This window comes from Anomaloglossus baeobatrachus, chromosome 1 (genome assembly GCF_048569485.1).
Source record: "Anomaloglossus baeobatrachus isolate aAnoBae1 chromosome 1, aAnoBae1.hap1, whole genome shotgun sequence".
In the NCBI taxonomy this organism is placed as follows: domain Eukaryota; kingdom Metazoa; phylum Chordata; class Amphibia; order Anura; family Aromobatidae; genus Anomaloglossus; species Anomaloglossus baeobatrachus.
This window is the reverse complement of record NC_134353.1, coordinates 78,155,174-78,171,937: the sequence shown is the minus strand read 5'-3', so window position 1 is coordinate 78,171,937 and position 16,764 is coordinate 78,155,174. Positions and strand designations below refer to the sequence as shown.

At 39.8% G+C, this 16,764-nt stretch overlaps 1 protein-coding gene across 1 annotated transcript in view; it reads left to right on the top strand.

Annotated features, from left to right (window-relative positions):
• Positions 1-16,764, top strand: part of STK32B (serine/threonine kinase 32B) — a 404,500-nt gene that overhangs the window by 284,585 nt on the left and 103,151 nt on the right. Inside the window, exon 8 of the mRNA XM_075346883.1 lies at positions 3,691-3,807. Coding sequence (XP_075202998.1) covers positions 3,691-3,807 — 117 coding nt within the window. The remainder of the gene's footprint in view (positions 1-3,690; positions 3,808-16,764) is intronic.

The window sequence follows — 16,764 nt, the reverse complement described above, 5'->3', positions numbered from 1 at the left end:
TGCGGTGAAAACACCGCATCCTTTGCATAAGTTTTTCCTTTGCGGCCCGCCCGGTTTTTGCCGCTTGCGGCATGCTACTGAGCATGCGCAGTGGCAAAAACCGCATGTTGCGGCCGGATGCGGTATTTGCCGCATCGCGCCGCATTCGGCCGTCATAGGCATGCATTGAAAAATGCGCCGCATCGGCCGAATGCGGCGCGATGCATTTTTTTTTGCCGCACGAAAAAACGTGCCAGGCAACGTTCCATCCGGCCGCCGCATCGGCTAAATCTGCCGCATGCGGCAAAAACCGGATGGAACGCAAGGCCATGCGGCACAATGCGGCACTAATTAAAGTCTATGCAGGAAAATCGCAACCGGCAGCAAAAAAAAACGGTTGCGATTTTCCTGCAAAGTGCCGGAGTGTGCCGCATCCGGCCGTCATAGGCATGCATTGAAAAATGCGCCGCATCGGCCGAATGCGGCGCGATGCGGTTTTTTTTGCCGCACGAAAAAACGTGCCAGGCAACGTTCCATCCGGCCGCCGCATCGGCTAAATCTGCCGCATGCGGCAAAAACCGGATGGAACGCAAAGCCATGCGGCACAATGCGGCACTAATTAAAGTCTATGCAGGAAAATCGCAACCGGCAGCAAAAAAAACCGGTTGCGATTTTCCTGCAAAGTGCCGGAGTGTGCCGCATTGCAGAAACCGGAGGTGTGAAAGCAGCCTTAGACGTTTATTTTCCTGTTTTTGCTTGTGTAACACTGAGAGATAAGTGTACACAATAAACATGGCAGTGGCCGTATCTGTTCGGAACCTGGCAGTCTACCGCTGTCATCTGTGAATCCATAGCCATTCGCTTGGACCAAAGCAAAGATCCCAGCTGAGCTATAGTCCCTGTCTCATATATATATATATATATATATATATATATATATATGTGTGTCCACCCATATCCTGTCCACCGCCATTAACTTGAGAACGTCGGCAGCTATAGGCATAGAAGTGGTGTCTAGGTATTGCAAAGTAGCCATGCGCTACGCAATGAAACCACCTATAGCGCCACCTGGGGGAGAACAGCGGAGTTAGCATTTTTATCTCGAACACGGAACGAGAGAGAAAAAAAGTGAATTACAAAATTGTTGGGCATCATCAATTCAATACGAATCGACACCTTGCATACAGAAATGCTATGATATGAAACCCATGACCCCCCAAAATATTGAATGCTGGTCACGCATATGGCGCTCATTTAACTTTGATGCTCAAAGTGGCCACCGTCAGCTGCAATGCACATCTGGACTCTGGACAGCATACTGTATCTTGCTGCACGTTGTGCAATATGGTAGGTGACACGTTTGCACAAGCATCTGTGATACGTCGTCCTATGTCCTGCAATGTTGGTGGAGGGGTCGCATACACCTGCTGTTTGATGTGACCTCACAGAAAGAAGTCCAATGGGGTCAGGTCAGGTGAGCGTGGAGGCCACTCCACACAGCCACCATACCCAATGACTTGTAGGAAGGTCTCCATGAGGTATTGCTTCACGTCCGCAGCCTTGTGAGTTTTACACGTTCTAATCATAGCATTTCTGTATGCAAGGTGTCGATTCATATTGAATTGACGATGCCCTACATATAGATACTTTCAAAAGCTAAGAGGTGGATGTCCAGGTACAATATTGGAATCAACAAGTCGCTCATCACAAGGTCTATTATTTCTGGTGCAACAAACACGGCAGTAGAAGCTGCTCGTATGCTTTGTACGGGCATGTGCACACGCTGCAGATTTGATGCAGAAATTTTCTGCATGAAATCTGCACCTTCTGGCAGAAAAAAAGCACCACAAAATGCATGTGTTTTTGGTGCAATTTTTTCCATTAGTTTTTTTTAGTGAAGTCAATGCCTGAAAGGGCTAAAAACTGCAGTAACAGACGCCCCAACAGTTGACATGCTGCAGATTTCTTCTGCACCAAAATCTGCACCAAATCTGCAAGGAAAAAAAAGCAACGTGCACACAGCACTTCAGAAATCTCAAAGACTTTGCTGAATTCAGGAGAAGCATGCAGAGTGTGGTGCAGTCTTTTCAAAAAACGCATAAAAAAATGCACCATGTGCGCAGGGCCAGTAGTGAAATCACAGACATCCATGCAAGCATGGTACGACACACATTACACAAGTCTGGAATGGCGGCCTGAAAAAAGGTGAAGAAGCCTCGACTTCAATATCATCATAAATGTCGGCTCGAGTTTGCAAAGCAGTGCGAAAAGTGGACATTAGAAGATTAGAAACTGGTGATTTGGAGCGATGAGACTTAAGTCAATAGACTAGGCTCTGATGGGGGCAAATGGGTCTGGAAGAAACAAGGGAAGAAGGGTCAATGGATCGAGAAATTCAAGGAACTGTCAAGTTCAGTGGAGGAAGCCCGGTGATAGAGGGTCTACTCACAGCCAAAGACCTGGGTTGATGGTGGTTTCAATACTGATCTATATGTGAGTATCCAATAAGACTAGTTACTTCGTAGACTCAAGTACTATGGGTATGAATAGGACACATAGTGTTCTCTCTTGAAGAACAACCCGAAGCATATGCCAAGATTGGTGAAGAAATGGTTCAATGCCAATGAAGTAGAGGTGCTGAATTGTCCTCCACAGTTCCTTGTCTTCAACCCAATGCAACACTTGTGGGTAGAGCTGAAGAAAAAGCTGTTATGTACCCAAGTGAGTTGACCAGTATGCACCAACATTGGGAACGTGTAGAAGAGAACGGGGATCAGATTTCGGTTGAGATATTCTTGAATCTAATCGAGAGAATGTCCACAAGGATTCAAGCAGTGCTGAAACCTAAAGGTGGATTTACAAAATACTAGTAAAATACAAATTAAAATTTAGATTTTTAGGAGCAAAACAGTAAAAATGTAGTGACATGACAAGAATCTGCATAACTAATCATACGCTAAACAGCTGCAAGTCAAATTCATGTATGAGATAGCCAAGATGACTATCTATAAGGCCTCTTTCACACGTCCGTGAAAAACTACGCACGTTTTTCACGGACGTGTGAGAGGTGCGTTTTTCCCTCCGTGGCCCATGTTTATGGGCTACGTGTGTTCTCCGTGTGTTATCTGTGATAACACATCCGTGTGGTCCGTGTGTGTTACGTGTGACATGTTTGCGTTCCGTGTGACACCTGTGATGCCGGAGAGAAAGTGGACATGTCGGCGTGAAAAACACACGGACACACGTAAGTACAGAACGCACACACGTTCCGTGCGCAAATACTTACGTGTGTCCAAAACCATAGGAATACCTAGGTTTACGTGTGTACGTGTTTCCGGTACGTGAGAACTGCCAAACACGTACCGGAGGCACGTACATGTGAAGGGGGCCTAAAATCAAGGTCATGTCACGCGAAAAGCTGTAGTGGATGGAGAGATATGGAGACTGAAAGTCAAAGGTTCAAAACATTGTTACACTTTTGCTTGTCATTGTATATACTGTTATTTTTATATATATATATATATATATATATATATATACACACACGCGCACATTCTATTGCTTCTTAGCAGTTACTACTTCTTTATTCCTACTTGTAATTAATAAAATATAGTGTACAGTATGTATCTGGAAATATATGTCCACACATTTTATATTCAATTATACTGACTAGTAGATTATTACCACTACATTGCCATTTTTTTTTTCTAGAGGCCTTACGAAATCCATTCTACTACTCCAATAGATGATATTCTTAACATGTTCAAGATAGAAAGAGTGCATTACTCCTCCACATGGTGTAAAGACATGGTGGTGTTACTTAAAAAGGTAATATTTTATTTGTTATTTTCATTGCTTCCATATTGTGTTTAATGTGTGGTCACACGCATGCAACTGTATGAGAAATCTGAAATAAAATAATACTTGTAAGGTTCTGCTTATTTTTTTAAGCAGAGAAAGAAATAAATAGAGAAAGAATTATGTAGGTCAAACAAAGGCAACCAGATTTAACAGCAGAAATGTGTACAGGAGCTTCAGTCTGCTGGAGGGGATCTAAGACAAGTGAATGAGTAATAACATTATACAGTGACTATATATTACCAATGTACCGTAACTAAATAATTCCAACATGCAGTGGCTAAATAATTCAACCATAATGTGAGTATCACAACACAGAGAGTGAATAATACAATGACCGAATAATAAATAATACTACCACACAGAGAATGAATACCATCATACAATGCCTGACTATATGTCACGGGGCTGGGGATGACTGGACCGGGACAGCTAGGCTGACCCCTATGACTGCGGCCCCTGCGCTGTTCCTCAGCTCAGAGGTACGCTTGAGGTAGTGAGGTCTGAGTCACCAGCGTGTCCCTAATTCCTGTCCAAGCCCTGATGTAACTCCCACCCCCCACCTCCATCCAAGGGGATAGCTGAGACCGTAGTAGACACAACCCCACAACTACTACACGGACAAGGAAAAAACAAAAACTTGTACACATGGCAATCACACACAAAGGAGCAACTAAATGTGCATGAGGAAAACAACATAAAAGCGAGGAGGTAAACAGACAACCAGGAAACTTTCACACCAAAGACTGCTGCAGTCAGCACCAATACTGCAGCCAACACAGCAAGTAGCAGAGAGGGCAACTCCAGCTCCTTACACCTCCAGACCAAGCTTCCAACTGAATGAGAGTAACCGGTTCCCACTGCTGGGAGCAGAGGGTATATATAGGGACTGGGAGTGATACCAAACCGGAAACACCTGAGGAGGTGATGAGATAACTAACCCTCTCCTCGCCAAAGGAAAACAAAAACATTAATGTGCAGAGTCTCAAAACAAAGAGACTCTGGCCCAGCACCTGTGACTGGTTTCTACAACAGATAGATGACCATGACAGTCACCAGCTTTTTAACAACAGGCCCCAGACTCTCCAAATGGAATCCGTCCAAACTACTGTTCACTTCCCATCTGAACAGACCCTTAGGTCTACCAGTGATGCATGCAGGCTCCGGAGACACCATACAGTTAGGTCCAGAAATATTTGGACAGTGACACAATTTTCGCGAGTTGGGCTCTGCATGCCACCACATTGGATTTGAAATGAAACCTCTACAACAGAATTCAAGTGCAGATTGTAACTTTTAATTTGAAGGTTTGAACAAAAATATCTGATAGAAATTGTAGGAATTGTACACATTTCTTTACAAACACTCCACATTTTAGGAGGTCAAAAGTAATTGGACAAATAAACCAAACCCAAACAAAATATTTTTATTTTCAATATTTTGTTGCGAATCCTTTGGAGGCAATCACTGCCTTAAGTCTGGAACCCATGGACATCACCAAACGCTGGGTTTTCTCCTTCTTAATGCTTTGCCAGGCCCTTACAGCCGCAGCCTTCAGGTCTTGCTTGTTTGTGGGTCTTTCCGTCTTAAGTCTGGATTTGAGCAAGTGAAATGCATGCTCAATTGGGTTAAGATCTGGTGATTGACTTGGCCATTGCAGAATGTTCCACTTTTTTGCACTCATGAACTCCTGGGTAGCTTTGGCTGTATGCTTGGGGTCATTGTCCATCTGTACTATGAAGCGCCGTCCGATCAACTTTGCAGCATTTGGCTGAATCTGGGCTGAAAGTATATCCCGGTACACTTCAGAATTCATCCGGCTACTCTTGTCTGCTGTTATGTCATCAATAAACACAAGTGACCCAGTGCCATTGAAAGCCATGCATGCCCATGCCATCACGTTGCCTCCACCATGTTTTACAGAGGATGTGGTGTGCCTTGGATCATGTGCCGTTCCCTTTCTTCTCCAAACTTTTTTCTTCCCATCATTCTGGTACAGGTTGATCTTGGTCTCATCTGTCCATAGAATACTTTTCCAGAACTGAGCTGGCTTCATGAGGTGTTTTTCAGCAAATTTAACTCTGGCCTGTCTATTTTTGGAATTGATGAATGGTTTGCATCTAGATGTGAACCCTTTGTATTTACTTTCATGGAGTCTTTTCTTTACTGTTGACTTAGAGACAGATACACCTACTTCACTGAGAGTGTTCTGGACTTCAGTTGATGTTGTGAACGGGTTCTTCTTCACCAAAGAAAGTATGCGGCGATCATCCACCACTGTTGTCATCCGTGGACGCCCAGGCCTTTTTGAGTTCCCAAGCTCACCAGTCAATTCCTTTTTTCTCAGAATGTACCCGACTGTTGATTTTGCTACTCCAAGCATGTCTGCTATCTCTCTGATGGATTCTTTCTTTTTTTTCAGCCTCAGGATGTTCTGCTTCACCTCAATTGAGAGTTCCTTAGACCGCATGTTGTCTGGTCACAGCAACAGCTTCCAAATGCAAAACCACACATCTGTAATCAACCCCAGACCTTTTAACTACTTCATTGATTACAGGTTAACAAGGGAGACGCCTTCAGAGTTAATTGCAGCCCTTAGAGTCCCTTGTCCAATTACTTTTGGTCCCTTGAAAAAGAGGAGGCTATGCATTACAGAGCTATGATTCCTAAACCCTTTCTCCGATTTGGATGTGAAAACTCTCATATTGCAGCTGGGAGTGTGCACTTTCAGCCCATATTATATATATAATTGTATTTCTGAACATGTTTTTGTAAACAGCTAAAATAACAAAACTTGTGTCACTGTCCAAATATTTCTGGCCCTGACTGTATATCTCCTAAGCACTGAACTGTGCACAATGTTATTGGTGTTAGTCCCGGAGGCAGGTACAGCCAGACGACTGTAGGGCTGATAATGTCCAGAACACGATACGGACCCAGACTCCTAGAGGCCCAAGCCCAGACGCATGCTTCCACATGATGTTACTAGCAGACACCCACACGAGATCATTCACACGCAGGTCCAGACCTGGATGTTTATTTCTGTGCACACATACACTGGCCTCACAGAAGGATCAACAACTGAGGATTCACCATTAGACTGCTTCACCATACACTCAGGCGTAACAACCGCCCCCCTCCGACTACCTCTCCCGGGGGTGCACCAAGGTCTGATGTTACTGTAAGGAGTGGGATGACTAACCCTGCTTCTGTGCGCAAGAGGCTCAGGAACCCCAGGAAAAACAAACAGGTGAAACAGCGGAGATATATATGCCAGGGCCATCCTCCTCCAAACAGTCAGAGGGTTTATTGGCCATTCACTCAGGTACAACCAGACTGAATAATACTACTGCACAGAGAGTGAATAATACCACTATACAATGCCTGAATAATACTACTGCACAGATAGTGAATAATACCACTATACAATGCCTGAATAATTCTACTGCACAGCGTGTATAACACCACTATACAATGCCTGAATAATACTACTGCACAGAGAGTGAATAATACCACTATACAATGCCTGAATAATACTACTGCACAGATAGTGAATAATACCACTATACAATGCCTGAATAATACTACTGCACAGAGAGTGAATGATACCACTCTATACAATGTCTGAATAATACTACTCTATAGAGAGTGAATAACACCACTATACAATGCCTGAATAATTCTACTGCACAGCGTGTATAACACCACTATACAATGCCTGAATAATACTACTGCACAGAGAGTGAATAATACCACTATACAATGCCTGAATAATTCTACTGCACAGCGTGTATAACACCACTATACAATGCCTGAATAATACTACTGCACAGAGAGTGAATAATACCACTATACAATGCCTGAATAATACTACTGCACAGATAGTGAATAATACCACTATACAATGCCTGAATAATACTACTGCACAGATAGTGAATAATACCACTATACAATGCCTGAATAATACTACTACACAGATAGTGAATAATACCACTATACAATGCCTGAATAATACTACTACACAGATAGTGAATAATACCACTATACAATGCCTGAATAATACTACTGCACAGATAGTGAATAATACCACTATACAATGCCTGAATAATTCTACTGCACAGCGTGTATAACACCACTATACAATGCCTGAATAATACTACTGCACAGAGAGTGAATAATACCACTATACAATGCCTGAATAATACTACTAAACAGAGATTGAATAATACCACTATACAATGCCTGAATAATACTTCTACACAGAGAGTGAATAATACCACTATACAATGCCTGAATAATACTTCTACACAGAGAGTGAATAATACCACTATACAATGCCTGAATAATACTACTGCACAGATAGTGAATGATACCACTATACAATGCCTGAATAATACTACTGCACAGAGAGTGAATAATACCACTATACAATGCCTGAATAATACTACTAAACAGAGATTGAATAATACCACTATACAATGCCTGAATAATACTTCTACACAGAGAGTGAATAATACCACTATACAATGCCTGAATAATACTTCTACACAGAGAGTGAATAATACCACTATACAATGCCTGAATAATACTTCTACACAGAGAGTGAATAATACCACTATACAATGCCTGAATAATACTACTGCACAGATAGTGAATAATACTACTATACAATGCCTGAATAATACTACTGCACAGATAGTGAATAATACCACTATACAATGCCTGAATAATACTACTGCACAGATAGTGAATAATACTACTATACAATGCCTGAATAATACTACTGCACAGATAGTGAACAATACCACTATACAATGCCTGAATAATACTACTAAACAGAGATTGAATAATACCACTATACAATGCCTGAATAATACTTCTACACAGAGAGTGAATAATACCACTATACAATGCCTGAATAATACTTCTACACAGAGAGTGAATAATACCACTATACAATGCCTGAATAATACTACTGCACAGATAGTGAATAATACTACTATACAATGCCTGAATAATATTACTGCACAGAGAGTGAATAATACTACTATACAATGCCTGAATAATATTACTGCACAGAGAGTGAATAATACCACTATACAATGCCTGAATAATACTTCTACACAGAGAGTGAATAATACCACTATACAATGCCTGAATAATACTTCTACACAGAGAGTGAATAATACCACTATACAATGCCTGAATAATACTACTGCACAGATAGTGAATAATACTACTATACAATGCCTGAATAATATTACTGCACAGAGAGTGAATAATACCACTATACAATGCCTGAATAATACTTCTACACAGAGAGTGAATAATACCACTATACAATGCCTGAATAATACTACTGCACAGATAGTGAATAATACCACTATACAATGCCTGAATAATACTACTGCACAGAGAGTGAATGATACCACTCTATACAATGTCTGAATAATACTACTCTATAGAGAGTGAATAACACCACTATACAATGCCTGAATAATTCTACTGCACAGCGTGTATAACACCACTATACAATGCCTGAATAATACTACTGCACAGAGAGTGAATAATACCACTATACAATGCCTGAATAATTCTACTGCACAGCGTGTATAACACCACTATACAATGCCTGAATAATACTACTGCACAGAGAGTGAATAATACCACTATACAATGCCTGAATAATACTACTGCACAGATAGTGAATAATACCACTATACAATGCCTGAATAATACTACTGCACAGATAGTGAATAATACCACTATACAATGCCTGAATAATACTACTACACAGATAGTGAATAATACCACTATACAATGCCTGAATAATACTACTACACAGATAGTGAATAATACCACTATACAATGCCTGAATAATACTACTGCACAGATAGTGAATAATACCACTATACAATGCCTGAATAATTCTACTGCACAGCGTGTATAACACCACTATACAATGCCTGAATAATACTACTGCACAGAGAGTGAATAATACCACTATACAATGCCTGAATAATACTACTAAACAGAGATTGAATAATACCACTATACAATGCCTGAATAATACTTCTACACAGAGAGTGAATAATACCACTATACAATGCCTGAATAATACTTCTACACAGAGAGTGAATAATACCACTATACAATGCCTGAATAATACTACTGCACAGATAGTGAATGATACCACTATACAATGCCTGAATAATACTACTGCACAGAGAGTGAATAATACCACTATACAATGCCTGAATAATACTACTAAACAGAGATTGAATAATACCACTATACAATGCCTGAATAATACTTCTACACAGAGAGTGAATAATACCACTATACAATGCCTGAATAATACTTCTACACAGAGAGTGAATAATACCACTATACAATGCCTGAATAATACTTCTACACAGAGAGTGAATAATACCACTATACAATGCCTGAATAATACTACTGCACAGATAGTGAATAATACTACTATACAATGCCTGAATAATACTACTGCACAGATAGTGAATAATACCACTATACAATGCCTGAATAATACTACTGCACAGATAGTGAATAATACTACTATACAATGCCTGAATAATACTACTGCACAGATAGTGAACAATACCACTATACAATGCCTGAATAATACTACTAAACAGAGATTGAATAATACCACTATACAATGCCTGAATAATACTTCTACACAGAGAGTGAATAATACCACTATACAATGCCTGAATAATACTTCTACACAGAGAGTGAATAATACCACTATACAATGCCTGAATAATACTACTGCACAGATAGTGAATAATACTACTATACAATGCCTGAATAATATTACTGCACAGAGAGTGAATAATACTACTATACAATGCCTGAATAATATTACTGCACAGAGAGTGAATAATACCACTATACAATGCCTGAATAATACTTCTACACAGAGAGTGAATAATACCACTATACAATGCCTGAATAATACTTCTACACAGAGAGTGAATAATACCACTATACAATGCCTGAATAATACTACTGCACAGATAGTGAATAATACTACTATACAATGCCTGAATAATATTACTGCACAGAGAGTGAATAATACCACTATACAATGCCTGAATAATACTTCTACACAGAGAGTGAATAATACCACTATACAATGCCTGAATAATACTACTGCACAGATAGTGAATAATACTACTATACAATGCCTGAATAATACTACTGCACAGATAGTGAATAATACCACTATACAATGCCTGAATAATACTACTGCACAGAGAGTGAATAATACCACTATACAATGCCTGAATAATACTACTGCACAGATAGTGAATAATACCACTATACAATGCCTGAATAATACTACTGCACAGATAGTGAATAATACTACTATACAATGCCTGAATAATACTACTGCACAGATAGTGAATAATACCACTATACAATGCCTGAATAATACTTCTACACAGATAGTGAATAATACCACTATACAATGCCTGAATAATTCTACTGCACAGCGTGTATAACACCACTATACAATGCCTGAATAATACTACTGCACAGAGAGTGAATAATACCACTATACAATGCCTGAATAATACTACTAAACAGAGATTGAATAATACCACTATACAATGCCTGAATAATACTTCTACACAGAGAGTGAATAATACCACTATACAATGCCTGAATAATACTTCTACACAGAGAGTGAATAATACCACTATACAATGACTGAATAATACTACTGCACAGATAGTGAATGATACCACTATACAATGCCTGAATAATACTACTGCACAGAGAGTGAATAATACCACTATACAATGCCTGAATAATACTACTAAACAGAGATTGAATAATACCACTATACAATGCCTGAATAATACTTCTACACAGAGAGTGAATAATACCACTATACAATGCCTGAATAATACTTCTACACAGAGAGTGAATAATACCACTATACAATGCCTGAATAATACTTCTACACAGAGAGTGAATAATACCACTATACAATGCCTGAATAATACTACTGCACAGATAGTGAATAATACTACTATACAATGCCTGAATAATACTACTGCACAGATAGTGAATAATACCACTATACAATGCCTGAATAATACTACTGCACAGATAGTGAATAATACTACTATACAATGCCTGAATAATACTACTGCACAGATAGTGAATAATACCACTATACAATGCCTGAATAATACTACTAAACAGAGATTGAATAATACCACTATACAATGCCTGAATAATACTTCTACACAGAGAGTGAATAATACCACTATACAATGCCTGAATAATACTACTGCACAGATAGTGAATAATACCACTATACAATGCCTGAATAATACTTCTACACAGAGAGTGAATAATACCACTATACAATGCCTGAATAATACTACTGCACAGATAGTGAATAATACTACTATACAATGCCTGAATAATATTACTGCACAGAGAGTGAATAATACTACTATACAATGCCTGAATAATATTACTGCACAGAGAGTGAATAATACCACTATACAATGCCTGAATAATACTTCTACACAGAGAGTGAATAATACCACTATACAATGCCTGAATAATACTTCTACACAGAGAGTGAATAATACCACTATACAATGCCTGAATAATACTACTGCACAGATAGTGAATAATACTACTATACAATGCCTGAATAATATTACTGCACAGAGAGTGAATAATACCACTATACAATGCCTGAATAATACTTCTACACAGAGAGTGAATAATACCACTATACAATGCCTGAATAATACTACTGCACAGATAGTGAATAATACTACTATACAATGCCTGAATAATACTACTGCACAGATAGTGAATAATACCACTATACAATGCCTGAATAATACTACTGCACAGAGAGTGAATAATACCACTATACAATGCCTGAATAATACTACTGCACAGATAGTGAATAATACCACTATACAATGCCTGAATAATACTACTGCACAGATAGTGAATAATACTACTATACAATGCCTGAATAATACTACTGCACAGATAGTGAATAATACCACTATACAATGCCTGAATAATACTACTGCACAGAGATTGAATAATACCACTATACAATGCCTGAATAATACTACTGCACAGAGAGTGAATAATACCACTATACAATGCCTGAATAATACTACTGCACAGATAGTGAATAATACCACTATACAATGCCTGAATAATACTACTGCACAGAGAGTGAATAATACCACTATACAATGCCTGAATAATACTACTGCACAGAGATTGAATAATACCACTATACAATGCCTGAATAATACTACTGCACAGAGAGTGAATAATACCACTATACAATGCCTGAATAATACTACTGCACAGAGATTGAATAATACCACTATACAATGCCTGAATAATACTACTGCACAGAGATTGAATAATACCACTATACAATGCCTGAATAATACTACTGCACAGAGATTGAATAATACCACTATACAATGCCTGAATAATACTACTGCACAGAGATTGAATAATACCGTACCACCATACAGTTACTGAATAATACCGCCATATAGTTCCTGGATATTACTAACACAGTCAGACTAGTCGGGCTCCTGTACGTACAGTGCACATGGGAACATGGCATGATTGGTACTTCTATCTCCAGCACATCAGTTTTTATCATGCCCAAGAAGTAGGTCCATGACATAAAAATTGTCAGAAAGGAGCGCGCTGACACATCACGCCGGATAACAGAGCTGACAATCTATATGATGTTTTCCTGCAGTATGTCCTTGAAAATACCTTATGTTTTGGAGCTGCTACTTGAGACCGCACTTCTGTGAACACAGAGCGGGGAATGTTCCCTGATTAGCCGCAGACATTAAACGCAGTTGACACATCTCCTCTCAGAGCTGCTCATCTGAATGTTATCATCAAAGCTATTGTGACAATATGGAAAAGATTTCATAACATGGAGAGAAAGATTCTTGATCCAGCGCTGACTTCACTACCAAGAGCAAATCCATCCAGCATATATTCATTTATCACTTCTTATATTAATGAGGCCGGACTTCTGCATCACTCTGAGCTGTACTGAGAGATGGATTGAGGCCAGGAGAGTGGAGTCTTACAAGGAATCATTCTACGCCAAGGACGAATCTGTCAGAAAGTCTTCATGTCTTACATGCTGTTTTCGATACATTTATACCGCATGTGAATCCAAATTTGGGGCTATATAAAATAGTCTCTGGTTAGAAGGGGCGCACATATGTATTTGCCCTTGATGATACATGAAATAAATGGTCATCAAAATCATTATGGGAGATTTACTAAAACTGTCTAACTAGAATAGCCCCCGGGTGAGCTTCCTTTTTTGTTTTTTCCTCCCCTTCTTCCAAGAACCATAACTTTTTTTCATTTTTCCATCAATATAGCAATATTAGGTCGAGTTGTACTTTTGAATGTCACCATTCATTCTGTGACATATTGTACTGTAAAACGGGAAAAAAAAATTCCAAGTGTGGTGAAATTGAAAAAAAAAGTGCAATTGCACAATGTTTTTTTTTTTGGGCGGGGGGTTATTTACCAAGTTCACTATATGGTAAAAATGACCTGGCATTATGATTCTCCAGGTCAGTACGAATTCGCAGATACCAAACATGTATAATTTCAGGGCCCCATACTGACAAAATGTTTGGGCCCCCGTGAGACTCCTCTCCTCAAACCTTCGGCTGCTTTCACACATCAGTTTTTTGCTATCAGGCACAATCCGGCGAAAACATGAAAAAACGCATCCGGCGTCTGTTGCCGCCGGATGCGTTTTTTCCCCCATAGACTTCTATTAGCGCCGGATTGTGCCAGATGGCCTTGTGTTCCATCCAGCTTTCGCCGGATCCGGCAAAATTTGCTTGTCCGGCAGCCGGATGGAACGTTGAATGGGAATGTTTTTTGTCTCCAGTGACAAAACGGACCGCGCCGGATCCAGCGCCGTACGGCTTTTTTTTTATAATGGAAGCCTATGGGCGCTGGATTCGTCAGATTACTAACACTTTTACCCTCACCAATCACACATTAGTGGCTCCCATCAAATACCAACTGCTGGCTGAAAATATTATTATATAATGTAATTATATATTTATTATAGAGGCTGCTGGCTGTATATATATATATATATATATATATAAAATGTGTACAGTCATGGCCAACAGTGTTAGCACCCGTGAAATTGTTACAGAAAATGAAGTATTTCCCTCAGAAAATTAATAATACACCCCCTACACCACCCCACTCCATAATTCAACCTCTACACCACCCCTCTCCATAATATACCCTCTACAATGCCCCTTTCCATAATATCTTTCCCACACTGCCCCTATGTATAATATCCCCCACACACACTGCCTCTCTGTATATCTCCACACACACACTGCTGCTGTGTATAATATCCCCCACATACTGGCCCTCTTTATAATATCTCCACACACACACTGCCCCTCTGTATGATATCCCCCAAAAACTGCCCCTGTGTATAATATCTCTCATATATGCTGCCCCTCTATATATTCTCTCCCCACATAAGCTGCCCCTCTGTATAATATCTCCCCACATGCTGCTCCTTGCAACACTTTATTAAGAAAGTAGTGGGCACCACATTGTAATATAAATAAAGGGTGGGGTGCTAACAAAAATTGCAAAAAAATTATTTGTAATATGACAGGTAAAAAGCTGCATAGTAAAAAATGTGCACACCCAGCTATTTATATATATAGATATGGCTTTTATTGATACAAAACCTATAAGGCTAACAAAAACAAAGGTTAAAAACATGATTGACAAGGGAAAAAGAATAGATGAAATAGAGGAATAGACGTAATAATTCTGTACTTATCCCCAATGAAGTATCAGGGCACTAATAATAGAATGCACAATAAGTATTTAAACAAGGCAGTGTCCGCAGATAAATAATATAATCCGAAAACACACAATGCCTAGCTGTAGAGCCTCATCTTAAAGGTAATGTGGCAGTTTGTCAATAGTCAAATGAATGCCAAATATAGCTGTGCTAAAACCTGGAGCAGGGCCATATTTGGCATTCATGATGCCCTACCTAGACACTTTAAACCTGTGCGCGAACAGTGCTTTTTTTCAAATTTTTGATGTGTTTTTCAGTGCAGATTTGTCTCAAAACTACAAGCAAATCCTGATGTCAGCAAAGTCAATGAAAATCCCAAAGTGCAATGCACCACATTGTTTTTTGCTAATCTTCTATAAAATACACTTATAAAATGTACTAAAGAACAAGATTATTATTATATTATTATTATTATTATTATTATCCTGAAGAACATTGTCTTATTTTTTCGTAGATTGCACTTATCTAGAGAGTGATAGGGGCACTTTGCACACTACGACATCGCAGGTGCGATGTCGGTGGGGTCAAATCGAAAGTGACGCACATCCGGTGTCGCAGTCGATATCGTAGTGTGTAAAGCCTTTTTGATACAATTAAGGAGCGCAAAAACGTCCAAATCGTATCATCGGTGTAGCCTCGGTCATTTCCATAATTTCGGAATGACCGATGTTACGATGTTGTTCCTCGTTCCTGCGGCAGCACACATCGCTGTGTTTGAAGCCGAAGGAGCAAGGAACATCTCCTACCTGCGTCCTGTGGCTCACGCCGGCTATGCGGAAGGACGGAGGTGGGCGGGATGTTTACGTCCCGCTCGTCTCCGCCCCTCCGCTTCTATTGGCCGCCTGCTGTGTGACGTCGCTATGACGCTGCACGACCCGCCCCCTTAATAAGGAGGCGGGTCGCCGGCCAGAGTGACGACGCAGGGCAGGTGACTGCATGTGAAGCTGCTGTAGCGATAATGTTCGCTACGGCAGCTATCACCATGATATCGCAGCTGC